This window comes from Manis javanica, chromosome X, assembly GCF_040802235.1.
Source record: "Manis javanica isolate MJ-LG chromosome X, MJ_LKY, whole genome shotgun sequence".
NCBI lineage: Eukaryota > Metazoa > Chordata > Mammalia > Pholidota > Manidae > Manis > Manis javanica.
In genome coordinates this window covers 125,681,439-125,704,261 of record NC_133174.1, presented here as the reverse complement: position 1 = coordinate 125,704,261, position 22,823 = coordinate 125,681,439, and the positions used below count along the sequence as shown (strand labels likewise).

General features: G+C 38.8%; 1 protein-coding gene across 1 annotated transcript in view; it reads right to left on the bottom strand.

Moving 5' to 3' along the window:
- The window catches only part of SLC9A6 (solute carrier family 9 member A6), a 64,854-nt gene extending 47,710 nt beyond the window's left edge, over positions 1-17,144 (bottom strand). Inside the window, exons 1-6 of the mRNA XM_017659069.3 lie at positions 16,740-17,144; positions 7,593-7,792; positions 5,285-5,362; positions 4,936-5,012; positions 4,188-4,300; positions 2,179-2,284 (exon numbers count right to left, since the gene is read on the bottom strand). Of these exons, the coding sequence (XP_017514558.1) occupies positions 2,179-2,284; positions 4,188-4,300; positions 4,936-5,012; positions 5,285-5,362; positions 7,593-7,792; positions 16,740-17,067 (902 nt within the window). The 5' untranslated portion in view covers positions 17,068-17,144. The remainder of the gene's footprint in view (positions 1-2,178; positions 2,285-4,187; positions 4,301-4,935; positions 5,013-5,284; positions 5,363-7,592; positions 7,793-16,739) is intronic.
- Positions 17,145-22,823: the final 5,679 nt, after the last annotated feature.

Here is a 22,823-nt window from a genome sequence, read left to right as displayed (position 1 = left end):
AGCATGGCCCCTCTTCCTAACACATTTACTTGACCCAACACTGATATGTACACCTCCAAGCTCAAAATTTTTCAATGAGGTTTTTTTCCTTTAACACTATTCTCTGTTCTTAAAGTTACAGAAAATAAGTTACTTTATTAATGGAAAAACTAAGGCAAAGGGCACATCAGTTTAAAATAAGACCAGAGCAGAGATTTTTCTGACTCTAAATCATTTAGTGCAATGAGGAAAGGACATTTATCAGTAAGATGATTAAGTAGCATAATAATTATCTAGGATGGGAAACTGATGCTTAAAATAACTCCTTGTACCTTATTGTCTTCATCTGGTAATCTTAAATGTTCTGGTGATCTTATGTGCTCCTACATACTGAAAGCTTCTACAACCTTTGTAGCTTCATTTTTTTTAATAACACATAAATTATAACCACACTATCCTTTTCTCCCTCCCTTCAAATAATAGAAAACTTTTATTTTGCACCTATCGCCATTGGAGGGACATATGTTCATTATATATTAGTGCTAGCTTTTAGGCTTTATTCCTTAAGTTAAATTTACATTAGTTATAGACAGCTGCAAAAAAAATCTGGAAATAAATATGGTGGAGGGAGTGGAATTTGCAGGCATTGCATTCACAAAAAAGGGTCTGACCTTTTGCATATCTTTATACACAACATTTAAGTGTACATCTTTGAAAGAATAATTTTCTACTTTGCAGTAAGGCAATGGGGACAAGCAAGCTATGCAAACCAGAATCAGTGACTGATTACTCTTTTACAGTTAATAAAGTAGAAATTAAGGAGAGAAATTTTTAAAAAGAGAAAATGTGAAGGGCTTTTACTTTTATTTTATAGGAAGTTCTGGTATAGCACAAAGGCAACTGTCTACAGGGTTGGATATTTGCTTAGTAGGGGTGGGTTGGCAGAACTGAATTCCTCAGAGGTTCAGACCCATTCTTTCACCTGCAGACATCTTCTAAAAACATGTAATTTCTATAATTAGATTAAAATATTGCTCATTTCAGTAACTGTCTTAGAAGGTATATTATTTAACACTTCTAAAAATTGAAAAATATTTCTTAAATGATATGTTAAATAAGAGAAATACGAATTAAAATACAATGAGATATTTCTCAATCATCAAATTGGCAAAAATAACAAAAGTTTAACAAATATTTGTTGGTGAAGCTATTAGGAAACAGGCACTCCCGTAATTTAGTGGTTAAAATGCAAAATGGCATAATCCCTCTAACAGGCAATTTAGCAATGTCTAAAAAAATTACAAATGTATTTACTTTTTATCTCACTAATCTCACTTTCAGAAACTGATCCTGCCAATATACCTATCCATGTATAAAACAAGTAAGCTCAGGGTTAATCACTGCAACATTATTTGGGACAGCAAAGGATTTAAAACCCTTTATGTTTCCAGTCATCGGAAACTATAGTACAGTTCACAGTATAGTACATAGAATACTATGTAGCTGCACACAAAGAATGAGAAAACTGTCTTGATATGAAAAGATCTCTAGAATACAGTTATGTGAGAGAAATCTAGGTATATAGATATATAGCATGCTACTTTTAAAATAAGAAATAAGAGGCAAAAAAATTATTTATTCATATGTGTGCCTGCATTTGGCTAAAGAAATACTATGATAGGGATAAAGAAATACTAGGATACACAAGGAACTAATAAAAATTGTTACCTGTAAGAAGCTGGTGGGACAGGTCAATGAAGATAGGAGTAAGAATGTGAATTTTCAATGTACACCTTTCTAAATAGTTTTGATTTTTGAACCATGTGAATATGTTATCTATTCTAAAAATTTAATTAAAAAATAAAATGATCATCTTAGAATGTTAAAACAGAATACAAAATTATATATACTCTACAGTCGCAGCTATGTAAAAATAGCATGCGTGGAAAAAAAGAATAAAAGGAAATGTCTTAGAATGTTTAGTGATTGGTTTTAGGTGTCAGGGGTAGATTTTTTTTTCCTCCTTTATCTTCCCTTCATTTTCCATGTTATCTATAGGTATGTATTTCTTCAAGAGGAAAAAAATGCCTCATTCTTTCCACTGTTTCCATTCACAATGTGCTTCAATCAATAAGCAACTTTTGATTTCTATTACCCTAAATTCAATATACAGAATATAATAAGAAAATAAACACTTACGAAGACAGCACTATGGCAACAGCATCATTGAGGACACTTTCACCAAAAAGAAGTGCATAGAGTTCAACATCAACTTGAAGCTCATGGAATATGGCAAGAACAGTCACTAGCAAAGAGAAAGAGCCAGAGGAATATTTAGACATTAAACATATAATATATTCCCCTCTGTAGATGATTATAAATTATTCAGAAATTCATTTCTTTGTCTTAGAATTCAAACCTAATAAACATTTGCTTACCATGTTTAAGATTCAATAATTTTATTTTTTCTTTTGAAATAATTTTTCAATATTTTTCTTTTCCCTAATTGTGTATCTGCAGTATCTCCTTTCTCTATCTTATAAACAGCTGAAAATAACTTTGAAGGCTGACTTGGCCTACATTCTTCATGCAAATGCTAATAATCTTGTCTTGTACATTTCTTTTCCATAATGAATTTCTTCTTATAAACCAGGTGATCATTAATTTTGATGAAGAACCAGAAAAGGGAGAGCCTCTTGAAATGCTAACCAAAAAACCCAAGAAACTTGCAGTTTAAAAGATACAGTCTCTATTGCAAAGCTTTTCACCTGGAATACACTGATACTAAAACTTAATCCAAGAGAAAGAGAAAAGGTGAGCAGGAACAATGCTACAGAATTTTGAAAAGAGAACGTATGGCTCACCCTTCTATCAAGTGAACAATTGTACAATAATAGAATTATTATAGGAGCAAATGCCTATATAATTCAGAAGAAATATAACCGTCCAAATTTATATAAGTAAAAGAGTTTTACTTGGGCCATTCAGGCAATATATTTCTACTAAAACACAACCAGAAGGCTGAAGTAATATAGCCAGTCCAACTGCCTTAGATTTCTCACAGACTGAAAAGTCAAGGACCTGGCTTCTGGTGAGAGGACACAAAAACAGAGATCACATTGTTCCCTTGCATAAACCATCCTATCTTCATATTGATAATGGGAGCAGCTACAAACAATAAGGGGGCAGCCTTGTTTGTCTTTAAGGAAGGAATTTGATACTCAGTTTCAAAAATGCGTAACTATACAAAAACCTCTGTAAAGTGTCCTCTGAGCTTTTAAAATCATCTCTTATAAAGTAGAGCACATATTTTCCCACTTCCTGTAATGCTGTGTGTTATGAGAGTTAATAAAGGAATTCAGAGAAAAATCTTAGGATCCTACCTTTAATTGTGCTGGATGACAATTAAAGAAGATAACTAACCTATAAGGTCAAAAGGTAAAACAGAACAAACCTCTACCAACATCCTTAAGTGTGGTGAAAGAAAAGTTGTATCCTTAGTTCAAAACTGCAGTCTATGTTCTTATCCCTATGTCTTCAGCCTACATAATCTCTGAATTCCTAGTTTGAATGTAGGTATGAAGCTCACCAATAATATTAGGAAAACTATAACCTAACTCAGTACAATTAAATTCATTCTCCAGCTGTGCTAATATCAAAACTATTTTATAATCATAAAGCCAATTACATAAAAATAATTCTTTAATGTACATTAAAGTCCACAAATGATGCCAAATCACACTTGCGGTAGTACAACTGCCTTCTAACAAGCATTTAAAAGTGTTTTTCTTACTCTTAAATGCAGATAGTTGAATGTAAAAAAGGTTTTTAGGGAACTGGCTTTCTGGAAGCTTGAAAGGAAGTGTGTAATTATTACCCATTTTAACTAATAGAGTTCACATTCTCCTTTACCCAATTACAAAGGATAGATACCAACCTGAATTCCTGAAAAAAATACCTTATAGCTCTTGTCTAAAGAGCTTCTAACTGTGGACCATGAGAGGCAAATGTAACAAAAGAAAAAGAATGTGTGCTTAAGCCAAAAGGAACCATGATTATTATTTTTTCCTCTACAACTGGGAAGCATAGCACCACAGGAAGTACCTAATTATGAATTCTACACCTCAAAGGAAGACTTAGTCCCTTGGGCTCTGCCCGGAAAACATTGTACCTTAAGTACTTTAGCTTCACTCTCATGTAAAACATACCTGGATCAGTAGCTGATACGATGGCACCAAACAGCAGGCAATCTGTAAAGTAAAAATCTCCTGCAAGTTGTCCAGTTACTTTCATCAGTGTCACACAGCCGTACATTATTGACCTGTCCAAAAAACATTTCTCTTTTAGAAAACAAATCATCTGTTAAAGAAGTCAGAATATGGTAAAAATAATAAATGTGTCTACTACACTCCAAGAAGGGACTAGCTAGCAGTTATCAAAGGGGAGGGGTGGGGGAGAGTGGGTGGGAGGGGAAGGGGATTAAGGAGCATTATGATTGGCACACATGGTGTGTGTGGGGGTCACGGAGAAGACAGTGCAGCACAGAAAAGACAAGTAGTGACTGTGGCATCTAACTACGCTGATGGACAGTGACTGCAATGGGTGTGGGGGGGGACTTGATGATATGGATGAATGTAGTAACCACAATGTTTTTCATGTGAAACCTTCATAAGAGTGTATATCAATTATACCTTAATAAAAAAATAAAAAATAAAATAAAATAAAATGTGTCTACTAAAGTACTTTGTGACTAATCCCACATTTAATTCATGTAATTTAAATATGCTGACACCTTGGCCTTAAGGAAAATTCAAACAACCTATTATCTGTGTGAATACATTTTACTGAGTAAGTCCTTAGACACATTCAGGAATACAATACTGCATAAAACAAATACGAATTATTTTAAAATTATAATTTGCAGGCTAAAAAGTGTTTTAAGCTTCAAGTACTTACCCAATCACGAAACAAGAAATTGCTGTTCCAAGAAAAGCATATGCTAGGATAGACCCAAGGTTTCGAAAGAAATGTCTCTAACAAAAAAGAAGTTACACTGTGTTAGAATACTTACCAATTATTTGAAAAATATTTATTCTAGTGTGTTATGTTAATATTAAATGCATTATTCATTAAATGAAATACAATAAAGAATTTTGTACAGGCATAAATTTCAGCATCTAAAAAGGATAAGGGGAGGAAAAGGGAGGGAAACATGGAAAGAACTGCTTTTTAATGAAGTGTTAAAGATCATAAAGCCCATGGAGTTTAAGGTTGTTTAAAGTAAATGAAATACAAAAGCACTTACTCTTTTCAGACTATATCCTGCATAAAATATGATAGGAGGAAGTAATATGTTGAAAAATACTTCTGGATCAAAGGTAACCTGTTAAAATAAAGAGTTCTTTTAGATGAATTCCCTTAGAAGACCTCATATTCCATTACCAAACTATCAAAAAGAAAAAAGATTTAATGTTAAATTGGTGAAAGGCAAGGATATTATGGTGGTAACTGAAAAATATTTCAAATAGAAAAGCTACTGTTCCATTTCTCCACCAAACAACAAAGAGATAGTATTGGAGGAATCAGTCAAGTCATATCTATGAAAAGCATGTTAAAATACTACAATTTTAAAAACCTTAAAATTGGAGAAAGCATGAACATACCTTTGATTTAAAGAAAAGAGATCCAAAACTGGTAACACAAATTTGGGGGTATGGCATTATTATTGGCAAGAGGAAACAGACTTCTTGTATACGTAACATCTCTATAGGTATATAACATAATATTATAGTAAAGTTTAGTACAACTCAGATTTCTAGTTTGGGCAGCCTATTTCTTTCAATACCGATTCCCTATAATAATATAGATGCCCCCTTCTGTTCATAAGGCTATAGTTAGGATTTGACATGAAAGCAGCTACACACATACCCTTGCTAAAATTTCATTTACCAGAACTTTTAAGGAACTGGAATTTTCCACAGGTGGAAAGAACTCTTGTTGCAAAGTAAACTTTAAATTCATATGAAATTTTTAAAAGCATTGAAGATGGTCAGGAGCATAATCAAGTAGTTGTAAAAGCCAAGTAGATGACAATGTAGAAGACAGAAGTAGAGGCAAATGGCCAAGGGTAGGTAAAAACAGACAGATACAAGGAGAGGCCCTGAGAAACTTCATGATAGAAACTATGAGGGGGACAAATCTGAGGACTCCGAGGGCAGACCGGACTAGCAGACAGTAGTCCTGGATCTCAGCTCTGGCCTACTGATCCCATGGCGCTGAGAGAACCTCCGGCTAGGCTGCTGTCTATGCGAGAGTCACAGATGACCCCTGACCTCGTCTCACAGATCAGATTTCTTACAAAGCCATAAAACTGCAAATAGTAATGGAACCTGGAATAAAAGTGCCCATCTTCCAAGGCCTTCTCGACTGACCAGTGATGGAGATCTAACTGCACCCTTTATTGTGCCCCCTCTCAGCATGAAGCAGCCAGTCGTCATTGCCCCCTTTCCCTAGAAGCAGCTAGGGTCTCTATCTGTAGAGATGAGACAGGGACCATGGGTGTAGTCAGAGTAGAGTGAGGGCCTCCAGAAAAAGCAAGGCAGGATAATTACAGTCATAGTAGTGTAACAACATGCAAGGAAACCCCCTACCAAAACTCCATGTTAAACATTAAGCCCTAGAGTCATTCTTCAGTGAGATCAGTTAATATTCCCCAGATAAAGGAAAGTATTTCAGCAAAGCCCATGTTTTTATGCTAATCATTTATAATCATGTATAAGATTCACTTTAGCATGCTGAAAGGGACTTAATGTCTCATCAAGGACAAACATCCTAAAACCACTTTTAACAAGTCCACACCCCTAAGCCCTTTATCAGTTTCCAATCCTCAACTGCCTATACATCCCCTAGACAATGCACCACCCCGGCCTCTCTTGTCCCCTCCTGATGCAAGCCAGGAGCTCTGTCCTCTCACTGTATCTCTCAATAAAAGCCTCTCCCTGGCTCTCCTAGAAAAAAAAGAAACTATGAGGGGGACAGGAGAAACAGCTCCAGGAATGTCTGGGAGTCAGTAAGACTGCAACCCAACCTCCTACATAAAGCTTTATGCACACCATGGTACAGTAACTGATACTCAAGACTAAGGACACTCAAGTTGTGCCAGATTATGACTCAAAGAAAGATCAAATTGTATTCAGTAGAGAATACAACAATCAAGGCTAGAAAGAATTCAAAGAAATATTAATGGAATATTTTAGGTATTATATAATAAACTCAATGTGAAGTACTATAAAACTCTAAAGACCATCTGCAAATGTAAAGAATTGATTGTAAATTCTGCTTAACTTAGTATATCAGCCACAATTTATTACAACTGTAAACATCCGAGTGAAACAAAAAAGGTTATAGTACTTAGCCTCAATCAGAAAACGAAATGTACAGACATGTCCATTTCCTGAGCATTACATTCATTCATTAATTGACGTTTTACTCCATTTTAAAAGACTAATTATTTTCAATATCACTAAAAATTTGTTATTTTTCTCCTGAATGACTCTGCTGCTAGTTACACATTTTTTAAAGAGTCCAAAGATTCCCTTTAACTTAGAACTTACCTTTCTAAGCATTTCATTATCTTGAACGTTATTGAGTTCATGCGAACTAATCTCTCCTTTCAGAGTATACTCGTAAAATTTTCCACTAACATTTACCAATAAGGTAGTTGGGCTTGACTGCACTTCACAGCTCAGGGTCACATTATTTACATCGCTTGGAACATGAATACCGTATCGAAGTACAAGGCCCACCAAAAGACCTGAAAATAATAAAAGAACAAAATAAGCTCTTCTTTTAAATGGAGACTACTTCTTTTGTACCCCACACATACCTTTGTATTGAAAACAGAAAATATCTTAGAACCTGTGGTTCAGAACCAATTTTTGGACCAAATTCAGTTACATTTTAAAGTATTACTGAATTCAAAAATCTAAGAGTCCAATATTCATATAATCCAGTGGGACAGGAGGGAATAATATTCCCTAGGGTAACAGCACATATCATTGCCTTGCTAGATCAAGATATTAGTAAGTAATTAGGAAGATAAAAAAAATGAGGAAATATCTTTCAAATCATCTGTACAAAGAATATGCTCCAAGGGGCCCCAACCTGACAGTGTAATCATGTTAGAAATGTGTTTACTATCTCCATCCATCAATTCATAAGACTACTAAACACACATATTTCTCAAGTTATTCCATAAAGCACATGGCTGGCCAAATAATACACATTTGCCAAACTGAAAAGACATTAGTATTTGTAGATCAACTGAGTTCTTCTACTACTACTAAAAGGTCAGATTTTAATTTTAAAATATATGCTTATGCTTCCAAATCAAAACATGGAATAGAAGTATTGAATCTGGTAGTATGATATCAACATATCACTAGAATTTTACCCAGATTATCATACTGATATTCAAGTATGCACAATGTTCCAGGTACTATATACTTATATCAAATTGTTTTATAATGGCTTTATTGAGATATAATTCACATGCCATAAAATTTACCCTTTTAAACTGTATGTAATTCTGTGGCTTTTAGTATATTTGCAAAGTTGTATATTGATTACTACTATCCAATTCCAAAACATATTCATTGCTCTAAAAAGAAACCCTATACCTATTAGCAATCACCCTTCATTTCCCTCTGCCCAGATTCAGCCCTGGCAAAGACTGGTCTGCTTTCTCTATAGATTTGCCTATACTAGACATTTCATATATATAGAAGTTTACAAAATGTAACTTATGTTTGGTCTCTTTCACTTAGCATAATGTTCTCAAGGTTTATCCATTTTGTGGCACGCATCAGAATTTCATTTTTTTATGGTCAAATAATATTCTATTGTATGGATATATCTCAACTGCAAATTTGAACTCAAGCTTCTGGAACTTTCCTTAACTTCAAGAAGCGCAACATATGACCATCATTACCTTCTTGTTTCCTTCCAATTGAACCACCAGCCATTCTTTTTAATATATGTGGAAGGAGCACTATGTTAAGTAAGCCCCCAGGGTTCAGAGATGAAAACAAGGTCCCTCCTTCAAACACCTCTTAGTCCAGTTAGTAAAAATAGACCAAATAAACAATCATATATGATAAATATGTATACATGGTATTATAAAAACAGAAAAGAGGTACCTAACCAAGTCTGAGAGAGTAGGGCATTAGGGAAGTCTTTCCAGAGGTGTCACCTTAGCAGGTAACAAAGTAAAGGAAAAGGTCTTCCAGCTAGGAGGAACAGCAGCATATATCCAGTTGAGGAAGAAAGAACACAGCCCATTCAGGGTATCACAAGTAGTTCAGTATGGCTGGGTTATAAAGTGACAGAGATGAGGTAGGAAAGATCAGCAGGAGATGAATTATAAAAGACCTTGCATGCTGGGGAAGGGAGTTTACATTTTATCCCAAAAGCTAAAAAAAGTCATAGAAGGTCATAGGCAGGGACTTGACATCAGATGTCTATTTTAGAAAGACTGGTTGGTCTATATTACAGAGTTTCAAAAAGGCCAGAGAGAAGGCCACTGCAGAGTTTAGGGTTTAATGTAAGAGTAGAGAATAGGGAGAGATAGAGATAGGAGAGAGAGATATTTTTAGAAGGTCTTATCTTCTAGAAGGATTTGGTGCTTGAGTAGACTGGGAGGAAGGGAGATGAAAGAGTAAAAGAAGCCTAAACTGACTTGACCACTAGGTGTGTAAGCTGACTTGAGCAACCAGGTGGGTAGCAGGGCCATTCAGTGAGACAGGGAACTGATTTCCAGAGGGAAACTCAGAGTCCCATTTTGAACATGTTGCATTTAATGTACCTGTGACACATGCACAGTTGAGTATGTGGGATCTGGAGCTCAAGGAATGTGTGGGGGGTCTCAACTGAAGATATACACTAGGCAATCATAACATGAAGTCAGGTGCAGGTAAAATTCTCTGGGGAGCAAATAAAATGGGAAGAGGACTATGGATATACGTCCAGAGTTCTAACCCAACATTTAATGGCCAACATTAAGGGGCTGGTACAGAAGGAGCTCATAAAGGACTCTAAGAAGGGAAAGCCGCAGGAATAGGAAGAAGAGGAGGAAGTAATGAAAATGCTACAGCAAAGTCAAGGAAGACAGGCACTAAGAAGTGTCCACTGGCAACAGGGAGGTCATAGGTGACCTTGGTAAGAGCAGTTTCAGTGTAGTGGGGATAGAAGCCAGCAGAGTGGGAAGTGATGAGGTGGAAATGGGGGGTACAAGAGCAGTAGTTAGCTGGGAAGTGGGGAGGGAGCAGAGATGAAGGAATCCTTCTAAGTCAATTTAGAACCATACGTTTTGGAAAGTGAGCAGCAATGAGTAACTGGTAAACAGTACAATGACCAACTCTTTGAAAGTTTTAACAAAGGTCCAGATTTAAAATAGATGAGAGAAATACTTTCAAATCATATATCTGATAAGGGGCTAATATCTAAAATATATAAAGAACTCACACAACTCAGTAACAAAAAAACAAGCAATCCAATTAATAAATGGGCAGAAGATCTGAATAGACATTTTTCCAAATAAGACATACAGATGGCCAACAGGTACATGGAAAGATGCTCAACATCATTTTCAGGGAAATGCAAATCAAAACCAGAATGAGATATTAGCTCACAAATGTTAGAATGGCTATCATCAAAAAGACAAGAGATAACGAGTATTGACAAGGATGTGGAGAAAAGAGAACCCTTGTGCGTTGCTGCTGGGAATATGAAGTGGTGCAGCCACTATGGAAAACAGTATGGAGGTTCCTCAAAAAATTAAAAATAGAATTGCCGTATGATCTAGCAATTCAACTTTTTGGGATTTATCTGAAGAAAACAGAAACACAAATCTGAAAAAATATCTATACCCCCCTTGTTCCTTGCAGCTTTATTTACAATAGGTAAGATATGGAAACAACATAAGTATCCACTGATGGATGAATGGACAAAGATGTGGTCATGCACACATGTGTGCACACACACATGGAATATTACTCAGCCATAAAAAAGGAACTTACCATTTTCAACAGCATAAATGCACCTTGAGGGTACTATGGTAAGTGAAATAAGTCAGAAAGAGAAACAAAACCATATGATCGCACTTATATGTGGAATCTAAAAAACAAAATAAAACACCAACCTCATAGATACAGATAACAGATTGAAAGTTGCCAGAGATGGGATGGGGAGTGGGAGAAATGGGTATAAACCTATTTAAAAATTTAAATAAAGTAAATGAAAGACACACTTTGAAATGGCTCACCTCTAGAAAAACAAAATTAAAAAATGATGGCTGGTATCAGCTGTGTTTGGTAAACATTTGACCTGGGAGAGAAAAGCTATATCCACAGTCATCTCCTGCCTATGTGACATAGAAACAGCTCTTTTTTCTACTACCCCATAAGACCTCCTAATTAAGAGGCTCAGTAAAAATTGTCCTATTATATTGTGCAAAAATCATAGTTAAGCTACTACAAGTAATAATAATAGTAGCACAAATTCTTTCCATGTCCTCAAGCCCATCACGTAAGGAACAGTTTTACTGGTTCTACTGTGTCCCAATTCAGTGCTGAAATGTCACTGGGTGCCCTGAGGTTAACTCAGCACTTGGACAAATTTGAAACATACATCTAGACGGTTAAAAACATCAGCAAGAAGAATAGTTACTTAAGTTGGAAAAAATCGAGATTCTTTCATTACAACATCAGACATCTGAAAATTTGGAATTTCTTTGAATAAAGTTAACAGATCATGTTAATTTGGGTTCTGTGAAAGGTCAAATCCCAATCATGGAGTTAAAGCAGTTCTTAGTAAAGAGAAAGTACACAAAAAGAGTGCTTCATTGAAGGATAAGGAAGAAACTTCTAGCCTCTAACAGACAGAGGCACAAAAAATATTGACATCAAGAAATTTAAAATGACCACTAACAGGCAACAAAGAATATAACCAGTAGGAGACATTTTTCACAAAACAGAGAGGTGCCACCACTCCTACACATTCCTGACCTTCTTGTGCTGGAAACTCCCCTTCAGGGATAAAGAACCCAGTAGCACCCCAGGCCCCACCATTGTATGAGTCTCACAGTTGGTGGAAATTGATTTTCTAATGGATTTCAGTACATTTTCCCAGCTTATCACACTAGAAGCCTCTAATAATAAACAATATGGAAGGAACATCACTGGAATATTAAGTGTGGCCACAATTGATAAAATTTCTACAGATTAAAAAGTATACATGTATATATATATATATTTATATATGTGTAGGTACGTATATATGTATGTATATAACAATTATCTACTTCTTGAAGAGTACTGTTAGATTTTGTCTTAAAAGCTAATTCAACTTCAAGACAGCAAAAAAAAGGTCAAGGCTTTTGCAGGCCTCTGGTTAGTTTTACATGTGTTTATTCATCTTTTGTCTCCTAGTACATTACCTCCAGCAGCTCTTCTAACCTTTATCCTCCTTCTCAAGTCCTCACCTTCACTGCCTACTTTTCTGAGACGGTGGAGGCCATCTGATGAAAACTGCCTCAAATCCAGGCTTATCCATCTCAGTATATGCTCATTTCTCTTTAGCTCCCCTCTCAGGAAAGAGCAACCTCTTTTCCAAGGGAGTCTTTTCACCTAGGACCTTGAACCCATCAATCCTCATCCTAATTGTTTCTATATATATCATGTGATCCTTATAACCTTAGGAAATCATACTATTATAAATTTCTGTTATTATTTCTTCATCTGTAACAGGGGGATAAATGACTTGCCAACATTATTTGGCATTGAGTGACAAAACCAGAATTGAAACCTGTTTTTTCCTAATTGCAAAGCCTCTGTAACTTTCTAATCATCTCCTCACTCTCATGTCACCAACAACTTTTTCTCCAGTGGTTTAGGTCTCCATTCTCTCATAGTCTTCCTTCTCAATCCACCTCCCAAACCCCTACAATGTTAAGTATTACCTACATATCCAATCTAACGAAGTTTAGTACAGTTACAGTATAGGAGAAGCACAAGTTTAGAATTCTGATAGATGCATGAATTCTGACTCCATCAAGTTCTAGTCTGTGATCTTAGGGTAGATAACCTCTCAGTGAACCTGTTTCCTCATACGTAGTGATGATAATACAAACCCATTTTGTCTTTATCATTCGGTTTTATCCTTTCAACATGAGGCAATATGGTTAGGGGCCAAGAGAATGGGGTTTTTGAGCCAGACTGACTGGGTTTGAATCTTGGCTCAATATTTACAAGGTATGTGACTTCAGGCAGGTTTTTAAACCTCTCTATGCCCAATTTCCTCATCTGTAAAATGGGAAATATAATAGTACCTGTCTCACAGGGCTGTTGTGAGGTTTAAATGAAATACTTTTAAACCACCTACCAGTGTCTAACACATTATAATCCTCCATTAAACACTGCCTATTAAATCACTAGATTGTACGTGCTTTGTGAGCAGGGATGATGACTCACCTGTATTTCCCATCACATCTCATACATCAAAGACACTTAATAAATACTTATTGATGAATCACATTAGTTAAGCCTAAGATTCTGGATGTTCTAAGTTTAAGGAAAAATAAATATTTCTTTTCTGTCTTTTGCTTTTTATACCATCTAAGCACACTGCAGTGAGTGATCACTTTCAGATTTAATTAACTACTCACAATTTTTACCAATAGTGATTCACTTTTAAGCTTCGCAAGGAAGTTAGCCCAGTGAATAGAACACTGGGGTGCTTTGATATTGTGTTTGTATTTGTAACTGGCACACTTAGGCGATCTCATAGTCTAGAAATTGACCACATTGACCATTTAATCATTTTTTTAACCGTTAACAGAGAGGCTTATTTTAAGTAGCACTTTTCCAGGATTCAGGTAGCCAAACAGACATCAGAGAAATAAAATCATCAGTGGAGTGAATCTTGGATGTCTGAACATTCCCAGAGTAAGATGCCTTTTCATCTGCAAGTCAAGCTGAAAAATAAAGGTCTTAAAATAATATATTAACATAATAGTTACAATGATACAAGAGTCATAAGAAAAAGTAATTAGGATTAGAAAACGTTAATTTCCATGGCACTGAAACCATTTTGACCCAATCCCCTCTGTTCTCAAAGTGTATTTGAGAGTTAGGAGGCTGTTTATCCACAGCCCCCCTAACCTGTAAGTAAATGGGACAGGCTAAAGAATGGAAAGTTGTGGCAAATTAATGCCAGATTTGACTTCCAGATAACACTCTTCTACTTTATATTCCACAAAAGATACCCTTGCTTTTCCTGCACAAGATACTAACACTAAGGTACTCCATTACTTTTTATTAACTTAGAAACGGCAGGAAATGCAATCTGCAATTCCACTTTCCTACTTCAGCCAAAGAGTCAGATGAAGTTAATGATATCAACTACCAAAAAGCAAATATTTTCAGGGCAATTCTAAATCCCTATCTGATTAAAAAAATGCTATGTTTGCCTCTCAATTTACAAGACTGATCAGTTAAAGGAACTGTTCCTATCCTAACCTGAGAAAATGCAGTTATAACAGCAATAATAATAGTATCACAGCTTTCATTTATTGATCATTTACTTAAGGGTCAGGTACTAAGCTAAAAACATTTCTGTCTCACAATAATCCTATCGTTGTTCCCAATTTGTAGATGACAGTGTAAAAAGAGTAAAGGACTTGCCTAAAATCACAAAGCTGTTGGTACAGTGAGACAGGAACCAAGGTCTGACTCTAAAGCAGGGGTTGGCAAACTACCATGATGGTCTGTTTTTGTACAGCTCAAAGCCAGTAACTTTTTAAAATGTTTTTAAAGGTTTGTAAAAAGAAAAAAACAAAAAGAAAATGCAAGAGAGACAAGAGACCTGTGTGACCCACAAAGTCAACAATATTTAGTATCTGGCCCTTTACAGAAAAAATTTGCAGACATCTGGTCTAAAAAGCCTTGTACTTTTAACACTACATCACACTATCTCTATAGGAAAGAGGTTTCTGTGATGAGTTCCTTATTTTCACACCATAATCTGACATTTCACACTCATTTGGCATTTAATGAAATTTAAGATGCCATTATTTTCTTTATATGATCTGTCTACGCAAGAAAGATATGTTCCTTGAAGAGGGTCTGATATTTCTTTGCATTTGTTGTGCATAATACATAGGCTAATTAGCAAATGTTTGTTGAGGATAGTAAACAACAGTGTTATACAGAGATGTGTAGCTTATCTGGCCAATTTAACTTAAGGGATGCTGTAAATAAAATACCAAACATATGAAATATGGAAACCACCTAATATGTCTAAAAACTAAGAATCTTAGGAAGCAGAGTTATTTTCTACGCAGACTTAGAATTTTATTACCTTACACATGAAAAATAAGCCTGAATTCAGGCATTTTCCTTATGCACACAACTACCCTTTCCTTGCTACCCTTGAGATGCACATTCCGGAAGTGTGTATTTACTGGAAAGGGGTGGGGCGAGGAGGGTGGTCCACGGAGAAATGTCTTTTTCTGCAAGTCTGGGAAACAGAGCTCAACAAGCTCATCAGTTGCAGCCTGTTCCAAATGAAGATAATCTTCACTAACTACTGACAGAAAGGACTGTTCATCTTCCTTCATCTCTTCAGCCATATATGCCTCACAGTCATTTTAGATTAAGACAGTCAGCAATACGTGTCTTTTCCTGTCATGCGGCCCCAGCACAGGCCAAAATGCCTCTGAGCTCATGGTTTGATTTGCCCTTCCCTCCTCATGACCAAAAAAATAAAAACAACTAAACAAGAAACCTCAAGAAGAAAGCACACTAAAACACAAGAACTGAAGCCATTTATTCAATGATCTGACAATAACCTTATGACACCAGCAAATCACCTATACTGCATATGCGTGGTGTTCCTAGTTACTGTTTGGCTGAACTGTCTTGATCATCGTATAGTACAACACACTGCTGGAAGGCCTTTAACTCTTCCTTGTCCACACCTGGGTACATCTGAATTAGGAGGGTCAACCATATATATCTACATATGATATATACATATATCTATACCAGACATTACATGCATAGTACAATAAATCAGGACGTCATTTAAAATGCCCTAAGCCTTCTTTAGATTCTTTCGCATTCGGGTTTTCACTTGGGCTACATGGGAGAAAGGTTTTCTCCCAGCCTCAAAAGGACAGGGCGTAGCAAGAGCTGGGTGACGGATAAAGGTGGACTCTGGTTCCCAAAGAACGCCAGATTCTGAGCAATGAAGATACTCCTGCAGCTTCAAAGGTCCTTAAACAAACTGACACCCAGAGAAATGGATCGCTATGCTGTCTTCCCCTCCCCCAGTCCCCAGTCCAATCCGAGACACCCCACCCACTCCCTTTCCATCCTCAGTCCCGGGTCCCGAGCTTGGTGGGTAGAGGCAGGGGGTGCGGAAGAAACAGGGGGTTGGGCAGGAGGGAAAAAGAGATCTGTACAGGCAGAAAAAACGGGGGTGCGAGACAGAGAAAATGGGGGGCGAGGCTGAGGAGGAAATGGGGTGAGGCAGAGAAAGGGGAGGGGGGCGTAGCAGGAAAAAGGGGGGCGAGGCGAGACAGAAAATGGAAGAAATTAGAAGGGGAGCCGAACGTAGGCCGAGCAGGGCCTGAAGAGGCGAAGAGGCCGGAGGGCAGAGCAAGGGGGAACGACAGGGGGCGGGCACCAGGTTGAGGCACTTACCATAAATCATAGCCAGGCCGGTTTCGTGCAGGAAGCGGGCCCGGCGGTGCTTGAAGAGCCAAATCGTGAGAATTGTGAGCGTGAGAAGCAGGATGAAGATGAGTAGGTTGGCGCTATCCTGCCGGTGGCTCTCTTCAGCCTGCTTCTCTGACACGATCTCCTCATCCATGGCTCTCGCCGCTCCGCCGGCGCCGTCCGAAGCCCCGGCCCAGCCAAAGACGCCCACTGCGAGGAGCAGCCACAGCGGCTGCTTGAGCCAGCGGGCCTGGGAACCTTCGCCGCCGACAGCCCGGCGGAGGAGCGCCCGCTGCCAGCCGCGCCGAGCCATGACTCCCGCCGACCCCCGCCCCACTCCACACCCTCAGCCGCTCGCGGTCGGACACTCCCCAAGGGCTCACGGGAAAGGGGCGGGGCCGCGGGGAAGCCCGCGGAGCACGCGCCGCCGCCGCCGCTCTTAAAGGGGACGCGGCACTCCCAGATCGTTGGCTCCTTCCCTTTGCACTTCTGTCCCCCACCACACCAGCTTCCCCCAGCCCGGGACACTCACTCAGACGCTGCCACCGAACGAAAGGCCGTCGAATTTAGCCCACTGCCTTCTGGAAAAAAAAACTACGGCTCAGCGTAATCAAGCCGAGGTAGATTGAGCTGTATCTACTTTGATCCTATTAGAGCTCTCAGGTGAATCGGTCTTTCATAGCTCATCTCAGTATTTTCCCTCTGTGTCTCTTGACAGGATAAGAAGTTGTCCCCTAGGGAGGCATCCAAATCTCCACCTCTGTAATTTAAGTCGGATTCTCCTTGTTTTGTCCTCCCTGGGAAAAAACAACACGGGTAGTTCACAAAAAGAATTGCCTCAAAAGCAAGAATTATGCGCGTGTCTGCATATTCGGATATATTTAGATGTAAACACGTAAGTCATCTCTCATGCCTGGAACCTGTACAGAGAAACAACTCAGTCTCACAAAGAAGAGTCCATCGGTTTGTGCTCAGATTTCCCCGTGCTCCAAGCACTCTTTAGAGTAGTGGGTTTCTTCCTCTCCACTTACTCCTTTTTCCTGCTGTCTTAATAAAGCAAAGCTCGCCAGCTCTGAAGTCACCTCTGACACCGTCTCTTATCTCTCTTCCTCAAACAGTATTTTCTTGTTCTCAGCCTCTTCACCTCACACACTGAATTTTTACAGTTCTCACCTCTTTGAGAACAGTGGATTGCTATTTTCTCCATATTGCTCTCATCACTCCTTAGTTTGTATGGGCTTTTTGTTTTCTCTAGACTTTCATTTCCAGCTCCACAAGAATGCTAAATAAATCCCAAGCCCTGACCTACCACCTTCCCCTCAGGCTTCTATCTGTTGGATGCTGGGCATATCCTGTTGAGACTCCTACCAATCTCAAAAACTAAACATGTTTTAAAATGAGCTCATTCCCCCCTACAAACACATATTCTCTCTCTCAAAAATTTCATACCATCAATCCAATTCCTTCCATTCTGTCTAGAAGTCATAATTCTCAAACGGTTTCATATCATGGCCCTATAGCCTCCATGCTAAGACACACAACATCCAGGTGACTCCAAGCCACCCCCAGTGTAGATTCACCACCACTAACCAGTTCTTTCAGTTCTGGGAAGATGCTAAGCTTTAAAAAAAAAGCACTAGTATGGTGTTCGGAATCAATTCAGTCCCTGTCAGGTCAGGAACTGTCCCAGTGTCTGTGAGCCCATTCTCTCCTCTTACTACCGGGGTCTGTCTGTGCCTTACCAAGAAACCTTCTGGCTGCCGGTGTCCTATTACCTGACTCTAACGTAAACACAATGCCTTGTTCACACAGGGCTGGGCTTTGTAGAGACAAGACACCCAGGTGAGGATCCTTCCCAGTCTCCCCACTGCCTCCTCCCCAGACTCCCCATTGCCTCCTCCTCAGACCTGTCTTGGCCACCCCAGAAGACCTAGCAAACGAGTTTACCTGCTTCTTTAGCCCCAACACTCGATTCAAAACTATGATGCCTCAGCACAAAACCATTTTTCATTTTCCTAGTGTTTGGAACGTGAAAAAAACAGTTACAGACTGCTTGCCTGACCACAGTTAGTAAATGCCTTCAAGCCCCAGAATCTACCTCTGTTTACAAGGCCCCAGCAAGTTAGTGTGCTCCCCATGCCTAGCAACCTCTTTATGTCAGAGTTCCAGCAGGAATCTTGAGATAGTGATTTTACCAAGCCTGCCAATCCCCATGAGCCCCCGGCTCCCTTCAGAATGTACTTCTCTCTCAAGCCAACACGGTGCTATGCTTTCCTAGTCTCGCCCCCACTGCTTTTCTCCTCTCCCCGCCAATCCTTGTCGTGTGCTTTCCAGAGTACCCTCCATTAGGAACAAACTGCCCAACTCTCTCAGTTGCTGCATTGATGCCCCCTCCATCTCCTCCTTTTACCAGTGCCTGGATCTTGCCCAGGACATCACATGCTCTGAAGCTGTTTTAAGTAGAGGCTGTTTATTTCCTCACCAACCCACTGTCCCATGCACACATACACACACACACATGCACAGCTCATGTCCTGTATCATGTGGCCTAAAGGAGGAGCTGGCACTCGCCTCACTCCCACTGTTGTTCCAAACTCTTCACTCCTCCAGCCTTCACTGAAGCTCCAACACCCTCTTCTTTCCTTGTTGCCTAATGACTTCCTAGTCATTCCCACACATTCATGGGGGACATGGGCATCTGGTCCACAGCTTCCTCTCTTCCCCTTTCTTCCCCGAGCCCTGCCTTCATCCTGGGTGACTTTGATACTCATATAGGTAAGTCATCTGGAATTTGAGCCTTGTGTCCTTTTTCACTGGGAAAACCAAGATCCTCAAGAAAATAGTCCTCATGTCCTTACCCTGCAACCTACCTAAATATGCCATGAGCTCCCAGCCTTTCTGCTTTTCTTCCTCCTTTCCAGCCTCAGGTGAAGAGATGTTTCCTCCTCCCTTATGAAACATATGCCTCACTCTGTACTCTGCACTTCATCACACCCTTCTTGCTTCTTCCGGGATCTACTCCAACAATCATCTCCGTCCACAATCTTCAATGGCTCTGTCTCCACTATCTATTTCTGTTCTCTAAAATCACTTTCAGGTCTCTTCTGAGAAACAGCTCTTTGTCTACAGCCACTTCTACTACTGCACAATTTTCTCTCATCTTCAGAAACAAGCTTCTCAAAAGTGCTGTATACATTCTCTGCACTCCGATGCACTACTCCAGGTATTAGCAATGTTCCACAAGCTAAATCCCCACCACCACCTGTTTTGGTATGGCCTGAAACTAAGAATGTGTTTTCTATTTATTAATGGTTAAAAAAAATCAGAGAGATAATAACAATTTGTGACACGTGAAAATTATATGAAATTTGTATTTCGGTATCCACGGTAAAGGTTTATTGGACATGGCCATGCCCATTTGTTTATGTATTTTTTGTGGCATCTTTTTCACTCCAAGGCAGAGGTGACTAGTTGAGAGAGAGATGGTTTAGCCTGGGAAGCCTGAGCTGTTTACTGTCTGGTTCTTTACAGGAAAGGTTTGCTGACCTCTGCGTGGCCTCCACCAATCATTCCTTCATACTTCTACCAGAGGGACCTTTCTGAAGCACAGATCCGATTATATGTAGCACAGCCATCCTCCAATCCCTCTAGTGACCCCTTTGCCTTCAGTTCTAGCTCCTTAGCCTGGCACACGATGCCCTACACATCCTGACTACAGACAGTTTCTTTACTCTGCATCCTGTCCTCCCCCAAATATATTTTGCTTCATCCATTCTGAACTCCTTGCAGTTTCCTCAATGCTTCATGTAGTTTCATACATCTATGGGCCTTTCCATGTGTCTCTCTGCTTGGACAGTCCTTCAACCCTTTCCTCAGCTAAGTAACTTCTACTCCTCTGACAAAACTCAGTTTAAAGGTCGCCAAGATTTCCGGGGTGCCCTCAGGCTGAGTCAGGGGGCCCTTGTACAGGCTCCCACGGCCCCCCTCAGCACATCTCTCTCTTAGCACTCCTGAAGTGTTATCATGTTTGATTTACATATCTGTTATTCCATAGGTCACGAGTACCTTGAGGACAGCAGCCAGGTGTCACTTATTTCTTTACTGACAGCATCACACACAAACGTAACCAGAAGAGGTACTCAATAAAGCATGTCTGAGTATCAGTGAATGTCCCTTAAATTTAACTGAGTCCCAAGGAAATTTCCATGTTTGCAGATGACATTAAATTCCCCTAGGGACATAGATTCAGTTCAAGGATAAACTGAAAGAGGACTTTCCAGGACTGGGTACATAGTAAATGTTCAGGTAGTACTTGGTAATTGTTAAGTGAAAGTAAGTTTAGTCCAGTGTTTGGTACAGTCCGTGGTTCATCAGAGATGACTGACAAACATTGAACTAATTAATTCATTTATCGGGGGTAAGGTTGAAAAGCTTAAGCTAAGGCCATATTGTGGAAGGTCTTTATGCCACAGAAATTTAAACCTCATTCATTTCCCTCATCAAAACCTCCCCAATATTAATTTGGCAGCAGAAAGGCCAGAAGTGAATGAAATACAGAGGGATGGGCAGTAGGGGAGGCCAGTTAAGAGGTCAAAAAAGTCCTGTTGTAAAGCAATGAGACCTTTTCTATGAAGAAAGTATTAAAACTAAGCAATCTGGTACCCACTGCCCTCTATTGATAACACGTTTATAGGTAAAAATGCATAACTTCTGATTCATTTGAAAGAAAACCGATCTATTTAAAATAATGTATAATGAGTAACTGTAAAAAATAAATGCTGCAGGAATGGAAATGGGAGACTGGATGCAAGAGTCAGTGCAGAGGTAGGATTAACCTCTCTTGGCATGGATTAGGTGGGTAGAAGAGGTACACTTGAGGAAGATTGAAAGATTACTCAAAAGTTTTGACCTGGATAAATGGAAGATGCTATTTAATGCTAATAATATTAAAATGGGAGTCAGAAGGTAGAGCTCTGCTCTGGACACGCTGGATTTAAGGGACTGGTGGGATATCCAAGTGTAGGTATCAAAATAGGCAGTTAAAGCTTGGGTTTGGAGTTCACGAGTGAGGTCAGGACCAATGATAGATTTGGGAGCTATATGCACCATACTGAAGCTGTGGGAGGTCATGTGTTCCTTAAAGAAGAGAGGGTAGAAAGAGAGTGGTAGTATTAGGGTATCTTAGGGTGGTAGTATAGGGAATGCCTATAGTCAAGGAGTAGAAGAAAGAATAAGTCACAACTACCAGTTAGAACCCAGCATAATTATGCTGGAGTTTGCAGTTTATTTCCCGAACATACCAGCTCAATGTGCTAAGAAAGCAAAGATTTTTGGTGTAATTTTCAGTGACGAGGCTATTTGAAATGAATAATCACATTAACCTCAGACAAGTAACCTAGGATACTTTGTGCAGATGTGGTAATGAAACCCCAAGAGGGATATTAGTAGGTCTGGAAATGGTCCAGAGAAGAGCAATTAAAATAATCAAAGGGGAGAAGTTTTAGGAGAGACTAAAGGGATAAAGAATCTCCAGTCTGGAAAAATAGCAGGAAGAGTCAACAGCAGGGGCAACAGCAATTATAATGCTAACATTTATTGAGAGCTCACCATGTGTGAGATTATTCCAAATACCTTATATGTATCATCTCACTCAATCCAGACAACAATCTTAACAGATAAGTACTATTATTATCCCTACTTTAGAAAGGAAATGGAGGCATAGTGAAATTAAGTAACTTGTCCAATCTCCAAAAGGTAGTAAAGGAGAAGCCAGGATTGAAACCCAATCTGATTTTAGAGCATACACTTTTAACCATGGTAGTATAACCCTTCCAGCAAACAAACCTCAAAGGTATGAATCAAGTAACCACAGTCTTGTTTACTAAGATTCAAAACTCCAAATATCAAGACACCACTTAATGCTTTAAGAGGAGTACATTGTTTTGTTGTTTGAATTTCTTACACTGAACACATATCACTTTTGTAAAGAAAAAAATTAAGAGATGCAATTTCAATTTAAATATTGAAAATATGAGTTAACCCAGCAGGTAGTAAACTTCTAGAATTTGT